The following is a 9,637-nucleotide window of genomic DNA, read 5'->3' as shown; positions in this document are numbered from 1 at the left end:
TGAAAGAAGGATACAGACTGCGTAGGATGGACTTTGTTGAACTACACTCCTAGGGAGCTGAGGGATTGTGGGAGAGAAGATAAATTGGGGGCGGAGTCGGATGTGCGGCCTCTTGCTTCGGGGACCTCGTGGAGAGAGGAGGGTCAGAGAGGAGAGCGGAGCCGCTGCGGAGAGTGGAGTGATAGTGCAGAGAGCTGTGTGATCGGAGGCTAAGGCCTGAGTCAGGAGAGCACATCGGAGAGGCACTGGAGGTTGCGGTGAGGTGACTTGACTGTGCGGAAGCCTGCTGGACAGAAGTGACGGAGAGTTGGGTAAGGGAGGCCTACCTGTCCTGAGTGGAAGATATTCAGAGAGTCTTTGACGCAGCACAAAAAGGGAAAAAGCTCCTGAATAGCTGAGATGGTTTCCATCGGGCACTCTTGAAACTCTGCAGTGCATGGTGAACAAGAGAACCGCAAGTATACATAAAGTGATACACACTGATCCTATTGCAAGTAGAATCTGGATTTATTAACTTCCCCTTTCCCATGGATTACAAATGTCATTTGTTTAAATGACCAGAGCTCCAACTTCCGGCAAAGTATTGCAAGGCCTTGCTAGGAAAGAGACTCTAGTAATTCACTGCTAATGGGGGCCCCCTATAGGTGTTAGAGTGCATACTCTTAGATGTCAAGTTAAGGTTAAAAGGTGATATTAATCACACATATACATATATATTCATATTCAGCTGAATTATTTAGATCCATTTATTCTGCAAATACTGTAAGTTAGAATAAATAAGTTGTCTGATGGTCACTCTCACCAGTCTTTGAGCAAAGCACCTAATATATTTGCATGTGCATTTAACTAGATAGTTTCATATCCATTCATTATCTATCATACTGTTGTTGTTAGATTTTGGGCCTCGTGTCTCATATTCTCATTTGGCACTTGGAGGTTCAAAACCTTGTTATATCTCTTGATTGCCATTTTCCAGTTGTGTTGAAGGTATTTCTGTCTATTTCTTATTTGCATCCAGTAAACTAATATATTTATACTTGAGTGTCATTGCTGTCTTTTGGGGCTTTTCCACTGCATGGAACCGAACGGTTCGGCTCGCTTTTGTGCTTTTCCACTACATGGAACAGAACGCTACGGCTCGCTTAAACAGTACCACCTCAGTTGTGGTTCCAAGAGGGCCATACCGGTACCATATCCCACAATCCTTTGCATGCAACCTTGACTGTTTGTCACTACTAGCCACTGATTGGTCAGAGAATCGTTGTTATCCCACCCACTTACTTTAGTACTACTTTAGTGGAAAAGCAAACCGTACCAAACCGTACCGAACTGTTCCAACACCGTACCATGCGGTACCATGCAGTGGAAAACCAAAACGGGCCAAGCAGGGCCAAGTGGAGCCGAGCCGGTACTTGCAGTGGAAAAGTGCCATTTGAACTAAAATGTCAGAACCAATAGTGTCTAGCGGGTTGGAGCTACTTCAGGGTACTGGGAGTGAGGAGGAAGTGAACATACTCAGCAGCCCCCGAGGGGGTCGTGCTACATATACTTTGACCAGTGGAAAAAAGAGGAAAATTTCACTGTTAATACCGTATTGACAAATGACAGAAGTAGACATTAAGTCTTATAATGTATTTTCCCCAGATAGCTAAAACTGCTAATGAATATAAATGTATATAAGAACAAATCACATTCATTTTTTAATTGCTGTTATTTACTCTTTCACAGATGGTGTCAACTAATATGGATATACCCAAAACTGGGTACAACCAGTTTTTGGTGAAAAGGGCAGTTTATTCTGAAACAAACTTTCAGGAGGAACATGAAAAGAAAGAAATTTACCGCAAAACAATTCGTGAACGACTGCAAAACAGCTGCAGGTATGCTTTCGTTTCCATGATTTACAAAGTAAAATAAAAATAAGTCCACTTAAAAAACTGAAATGTATTTTTTATGGAATCTGGGGACCTCATATGGAGTTCCAGTCCAAGTTCTAGCTCCACCACCTTCACCCTTGCCCTGGAACCTTTTTATCTTTTTCTAAACCTAATACATACTTTTTTCCTTTTTTTTTCACTTTAATCTCCCTGACAGTCTCATCTGTCTTTCAAGGACTCTGTTGGTGAGATCTCTACATTGAGTTCCTGGGCTATGCATACTTGCTATGCACATTATTAAGGGGCTTCCACCATTTATGGGTTATGATTATGAATGATATTTTATTTATTTTGTATTATGGAAAATGTAAAAGGAGGCGCTAGATCACACAAAGGTGGGTGGGAACATTCAAAACTCACAAAAATCCACATTCGATGGACCTAAACTTTTAGGAGAACATGAATGAAGTTACTGAAAAATGTTGTGTAGGCAAAAAATTATTTTTATCACTACTTGGTTAAAGTACACTTTTCGGGGGTATCAAAAGTAAAGTAAATGCATGTGTGGGCCCCAATCTTATCTCTTGTGGTTCAGCCCTCACTGACTCCCTCCTCCAAAACTCTAAGCCACTTCCATATGGAACATTCAACACTTCTTGGTAATATTGAAGACCGGCTTCCGTTTCTGCATCCTATTGGCCAGTGAGACCACCCATCATAGGCCCCATCATAGGCCTGAGGGGATATGGTGCCAATTGGTCTTAAAAAGAAATGGAGAATCTTGCCATAGAAAGCGTTGTGGCTTTATAGGTTCCCAGACACACTTATAAAAGGCTAAAGATTCTAGGTGCATACTAGTTTTTGACAGGTGTGCTTTCACATTGAGTTCAAACAATAGCATAAAAGGAGATGCAGGCTGCTCTAAACTCAGTTTACATGCTACTTGATCATTCTAAATTAGGGGTGTCCAACCTGCGGCCCAAGATGGTTACGAATGTGGCCCAACACAAAATCGTACCCTTTGCTAAAAACGTTGATATTTTGGGGTCAGTGGCGGCCCGTCCATTGAGGGCGCAGGGGTGCCGCCCCCCCTATCCATGTGTCCGGCCCCCTAATCTACATGCAGGGCGCCGGACGCATGGATTCCAAAATATTTTTTTTTCTAAGCACGTGATTAGAGCCAAAGGCTCTAATAGGCATCAAAAAAGGGTGGGCTCGGGGCGCAGAGCACTGCACCCTGAGCCCATCCATTTGTATGACAATAGCGAATGAATATTCTCTATTATCACACTGACTCTCCTCCCAGCCAATCAGGAAGCGGGTCGTGAGACCCCTTTACTGATTGGCTAAAAAGAGACGTGATTTTACTGGCCATTGGCTAGGAAGAGGGAGGGGACATACGGCCGGAGGAGACTCACAGCCACTCGGGAAGGAGCAGGTAAGGATGCTGGCTGTCCATCTGGGCAGCCAGCCGTCCGTCCGGGGAGGGGGGAAGAAGGAGGGAGGGGGTAGTAGATCAGATTGCCAGCCATCCCGCCATCCCGCCATCCCGCCGGGGGGGGGGGGGGGTGTTGGTTTTTCCGCCCTCCCCCCAAATTTTTATTCCACAGCCGCCACTGTTTGGGGTATTGTTTTGTAGAAATGTGTTTACCCTTAGAGAACATGCGGCTGAAGAGAAATGTAACTTTGTCTCCTTACTGGACTATATAAGTTCTGTCTTCCCAAAGAAAAAATCTCCCTCTCTTCACAAGCACTTCTTATTCACGTCATCAGTTTTCAGCAGCACCTATCTTTGTGAGCAACAATTTTCAAGCATTAAGCACACGAAGGGCAAAGTTAGAACCAAAATATCTGATGAGCACCTTGAGAATTCATTTAATTGCTACTACATCCATTGAGCCAGATATTGATGGGTTCATTTATCAAATATTGCACTAGTTTTTTGTTGTTTACTTTTATCATAAAAGATTTTTTCCAAAAAAGTTTTATTTCTCAGATAGGTACATTATCTATATCAGTGATCGATAAATTGTGATCTCCCCAACTTTTTCTGCTCATCAGCTATCCTTATTGTTAGTGTATTTTATGTGTAGTCCAAGACAATTCCTCTTCTTCCAATGTTGCCCAGGAAGGTAAAAATGTTGGACACCCCTGTTCTATTGTAGGTCTCATTTTCATGAAGTATAAATTACAAAATGCAGAATATAAAAGTGAGCAAAAATAATTTTCTATGTCATGCCCCTATATACACCATATCTGCACCTGCCATTTTATTGACACTTGGGAAATGTCTATTAAAACTAAAATCCAGGCAAAAAGCTAACTGCACAGATAAAGTACATATACACTGCTCAGCCATAACTTTCTGACCACCCACCTTTGGTCCCCCTTTGTCCACCAAAATTGCCCCTTTTATTGCCAAAACAGCCCTGACCTGTCAAGGCATGAATGCCACTAGACTTCTGAAGGTACGCTGTGGTTTCTGGCACCAAGCTGTCTGTAGCAGATCCTTTAAGTCCTGTAAGTTGTGAGGTGGGGCCTCCATGGATTGGACGTGTTTTTCCAGCACATCCCACAGATGCTTTATTGGCTTGAGATCTGTCGATGTTGGAAGCCTAGTCAACATCTCAAACGCGTCGTGTTCCTCAAACCATTCTTGAACCATTTGTGAACCATTTTTTTAGTGTGGCAGGGCGCATTGCCCTGCTGAAAGAAGCCGCTGTCATCAGGGAATAGCATTTTAATGAAGGGCTGTACTTAGCCAGCAACAATGTTTAGGTAGGTGATACGAGTCAAGTAGCATCCACATGAATGGCATGACCCAAGGTTTGCTGACAGAACATTGCCCAGAGAATCACTCTGCCTCTGCGGCTTGCCTTTTTCCCATAGTGCATCCTGGTGCCATCTCTTCCCCAGCTATGCAATGCACATGCACCCAGCCATCCACATGATATAAAGCAAATGTAATTCATTCTACCAGGCCACTTCTTCCATTGCTCTGTTGTTAAGTTGTGATGCTTATGTGCCCATTGTAGGTGCTTTTGGCTAGGGACATAGGTCAGCCTGAGCACCCTGACCACTCTACGGCTACACAGCCCTATACACAACAAACTGCGATGCTCATTGTTCTACTTTCAACACAGAAACTTTGTGGACAAAATGTTTACTTACTGTCTAATACAGGGATCCTCAAACTACGACCCTCCAGCTGTTGCAGAACTACACATCCCATGAGGCATTGTAAAACTCTGACATTCACAGATATGACTAGGCGTGATGGGAATTGTAGTTCCCGAACAACTGGAGGGCCATAGTTTGAAGACCCCTGGTCTAATATATCTCACTAACTTTCAGATGCCATTGTGCTAATCAAATTTATTCAATTAACTTGTCAGTGTGTGAATGTGTGCAAAGTGGTGCGGCTCCAGTGAAGACACAGAGTCCAGTTGAAATAAACAGAACTTGTATTGAGAAGAAATTTTTACGATACAAACAGTCCAATGGGAAGGCACCCAACTGCGAACCTTTGTAGAGGTTCTTGAGTGTGCCGATAGCCATGTTTACAACGGCAGACCACCGTTCTGTTTCCACGGGGAGCGATCGCGGGTGCCAGACCTGCGGATCAGCTTCCCCTGTGGTGAATGGGTGCACGTGCTCCCCCCACTCGTGGCCCCCGCAAAGCGATGTACTGTTAAATCGTTTCACGGGACAGAGCCAGCCTGCCACAGTATATGTTCGGCTGGCGCTCGGTAAGTGGTTTAGGAGAACCTATGATTGGTCTATAATAGGAGGAGGAAGTGAGCGCTAAGGGAGACTGTGAGAGACACTAAATGCAAGGCACAAATAAAATTAAATAGGCAAAAGTTCAAAAGCTACAGTCCATAAAATGTTCATGGTCTATATGAGATACAGAAAAAACACTTCCCTTAAGGGTTTGGGATTTTTAAGGCACTCGAAAATGTCCATAAATGTGTTTATAAAAAATCTTACATTTTATTGACATATAATAGAAAACCATAACACATATATAAAAAATGCAAACAACTGATAATAGAAATCTCAAAACACAGAAAGTGATAATCTATAGCAGCATTATAGTACCCAACGCGTTTCAAAGCTTTAGTGTGCTTCTTCTTTCTTCAGGGGTATATGTATTATTTATGCATGCTGGTCTATATGAGGTTCATGGTGTAGAATCCATAGGCGCTGGTATAAACCGCACTGAGGAGCACTGAAGCAGCGCTGTTATATGCAGAGAATGAGAGGAACAGGCGGCGCCGATCTAAGCGCAGCAATGAAGCAAAAGTGGAACATTTATTTGGTAAAACGCTCACATTTTGCACAATAGTAAAGGCTTTGTAACAGTAAAGCACGCTGTGTGCCTGAGGTCCTGGTGAGAGGCAATGGTCCTGTGGCATCCCGCCGGTGGATTCCGGGGCTCCAGGCACTGGGCGGAGAAGAACGAGCCTATCGTCACTTGGGGACTGAAGAGGCCAGGACACGCCCACCGCTGCCTCTTCAGTGTTTACAATGGCACACCACTGTTCTGTCTCTCTGGGGAGCGATCGTGGGTGGCCAGTGGACATCGTAGTAGCTGAACCAGCTGATCGGCTCCCCCTGTAAAGAATGGGCGTGCAAAAAAAATGTAAAAAATGTAATTTCTTCATCAATTTAGGCCAATATGTATTCTGCTACATATTTTTGGTAAAAAAGAATCCCAATAAGCGTATATTGATTGGTTTATGCAAAAGTTATTGTGTCTACAAACTATGGGATATTTTTATGGAGATTTTATTTATTACATTTTTTTACTGGTAATGGCGGGGATCAGTGATTTATAGCGGGACTGTGATATTGCAGCGGACAAATCGGACATTAAATGACAATTTTTATACTTTTTTGGGGACCAGTGACACCAATACAGTGATCAGTGCTAAAAAATATTCACTGGCACTGTACTCATGACACTGGTAGGGAAGGGGTTATCATCAGGGGCAATCAAAGGGTTAAATGTGTCCCTAGGGAATGCTTACTAACTGTCTGGGGGATGTGCTTTAACTGTGGGAAGACAGAGATCTGTGTTCCTGCTTAGCAGAAACACAAGATCTCCATCTTCCCTACTAACAGAACGGCGAACTGCCTTGTTTACAAAGGCAGACCACCGTCCTGCCTCTGTCAGGTACGATTGGCGGGTCCCGAGGGACGGTCGGCATGAAGCTAAGCATGAGTCACTTCTAACCAGTTTTCCTGACACCAAGAAAAAAATGGTGACAGGGGAGGAAGCTCCAGCTGATTGACAGCCTCAGCTCTGTTCCTGTGTGCTGTGTAAAGAGGGGGGGGGTGGTATATGTAAGGGTTTACAACCACTTAATGACTCAAAGAATACACAGGGTGGCTTCTCCTTCTGTCAGCAACTGAGTAAAGTGGCAGTTGAGCCACTATATTCAGTGTAGCGCTACCCCCCGCAGGAGACGCTCGTTATATTGGGTTCTCTGTTCTTTGGCCTCGAATCTGGCAATGACTTCATCCCCTCTGACACATCTGGTTGAGTGAAACTTATCACAATAAAAGCACAAATATCAACACCCTCCATATGACTAAACTATAGCACCAGGGAATAAACACCAGACTGGTCAACTGGATGTAAAGTGAGTATATTGTCACAGATAGGGGTAAATGGCAATATAACATAAATGAGCAAGTAGAAAAAATCAGCTCGTTCACAATGAGCTAAACCAGTGTTTCTCAACTCTGGTCCTCAGGGCACACTAACAGGCCAGATTTTCAGTATTACCTTGGGGAGATGCAGACGAGAATACTGCAATCACTGAGCAGCAAATTATGTGTGATGTATTTCAGTTTTCTTGCAAACCTGGCCTGTTAGCGTGCCCTGAGGACTGGAGTTGAGAAACACTGAGCTAAACAATGCAATAAATATCTTAGAACTGCTTAGATTAGGACATATCTTAGAACTGCTTAGATTAGGACACTGTACCAAATGAGTAAAGTTAACCCAGCAAAAAAACAGTATCAGTAGAAAACAGTATTAGTAACCATGACTAATCAAACAGTAACTCCTCTGCAACCAGTTGTTCATAACCAATTCAGAGTGTACTCTATGAGGATAACCATATTTTTAAGTATATCCCTAAAGAGGTAACTCTGTCTATGAATGATTATGGCAAAGTCCCTGTGAAGCAGCCAGTTGGTAGGCAGTTCTAAGCTCTAAACCTTCAGCCGACTAATGGTGGGGACCAGTCTTTAAGGTGGTGCACGTGAATGCATTCCCTTTAAACTCTGCATGCAGTGATAGAAGCCACTAAGCCGACAGACAGTGTCTCTCTAGTCTCTTTCTCTGCTAGCAGCAGTAAATCATTTGCAGCAGTGGCCTCTCACCAATCCAGGCGACAAAGCAAACCTCAATCCAGATCCCCAGTTGTCGGCAAACTTGGCAGTTCTGTACCTAGGCAGCTCGGGTCACAGCACGCAGGTTATCGGCACTCCTGTTCACAGTCTGAGGCTGCAGAGTTCTAGCAGGCAGGTGTGTGCACAAGAACAATGCTGTACATTCTCTTGTCTCCTCACAGCAAGAGGAAGTCCTCCAGTCTACAGCTCTGGAAAAATAGCTCCTTTCTCCCACTCCTAACAGTCCGTTCCTTGCAATTTTAGTCCACTGGTCAATTGACTTTCATAGCAGGATTCACCTTCTGAACTACATCTTCCACAGTTAAGTGCAGTCTACACTAAAGTCTCTTGAGCTCCTTTTGCTTGTAGTCCTCCCCTACTGACCGGAGATGGACAGTGTTACCTAATTTGGCACGATAGTCCAGTGGGAGCACAGAGAGCAACTGCAGCATAGTGTCCTAAATTGCTCTCTAACCTGGATACATCAGTCCATCTAAGTATGGATCTATGTTTGCCCCAATTAACCACTTACGCCCCGGAAGATTTTACCCCCTTCCTGACCAGGGGGTATTTTGCGATTCGGCACTGCGTGATTTTAACGGACAATTGCGCGGTCGTGCGACACTGTATCTAAACGAATTTGGCGTCCTTTTTTTCCCACAAACAGAGCTTTCTTTTGGTGGTATTTGATCACCTGTGCGATTTTTTGATCATGCGCTATAAACAAAAAAAGAGCGTAAATTTTGCAAAAATAGCAATATTTTTCACATTTTTTTATATGAAATTCCCCCCCAAAAAAATGTAAAAATCTAAATTTTTTAACATTTTCGGCCAATTTGTTTTATGCTACGTATGTTTGGTAAAAAAAATCGCAAAAAGCGTATTTTGATTGGTTTGCGCAAAAGTTGTCGCGTTTACTAACAAAGGGAAAGATTTTTGTCATTTTTGTTGTTTTGTTTTAAACGCGTAATGGCGGCGATCTGTGATTTTTTTTGCGGTACTGCGACATTGCGGCGGACAAATCGGACCCTTTTTGACACTTTTGGGGTTACCAGTGACATTTCTACAGTAATCAGTGCTATACATATGCACTGTTACTGTAAAAATACACTGGCAGTGAAGGGGTTAACTTTTTTTGAAAGGGAGGGGCTATGTGTGTCCCTAGGGGCGTGCTTTCTACTGTGATTGGCTGTGGCTTCAGATGTATGAACAGTGATCAACGGTTCTACATAGTAGAACCGTATGATCATCCTTCATACACAGGGGAGAATGACAGGCAGCTTGTTTACACAAGCTGCCTGCCTTTCTCCCTCTCCCCCGATGATCGCAGAGTGACCGGCGGACATCGGGTCTGC

At 43.7% G+C, this 9,637-nt stretch overlaps 1 protein-coding gene across 1 annotated transcript in view; it reads left to right on the top strand.

The window, feature by feature from the left end:
* Window positions 1-1,728: 1,728 nt before the first annotated feature.
* The window catches only part of LOC309564348 (pendrin-like), a gene marked incomplete at both ends in the record, with an annotated part of 119,701 nt that continues 111,792 nt past the window's right edge, over window positions 1,729-9,637 (top strand). Inside the window, one exon of the mRNA XM_082268974.1 lies at window positions 1,729-1,880. Coding sequence (XP_082125100.1) covers window positions 1,729-1,880 — 152 coding nt within the window. The remainder of the gene's footprint in view (window positions 1,881-9,637) is intronic.

Source organism: Pelophylax lessonae (genome assembly GCF_965119305.1).
Source record: "Pelophylax lessonae genome assembly, chromosome: 9".
In the NCBI taxonomy this organism is placed as follows: Eukaryota; Metazoa; Chordata; class Amphibia; order Anura; family Ranidae; genus Pelophylax; species Pelophylax lessonae.
Note: the sequence above shows the minus strand (reverse complement) of the source record. Positions and strands in the feature narration are given on the sequence as shown.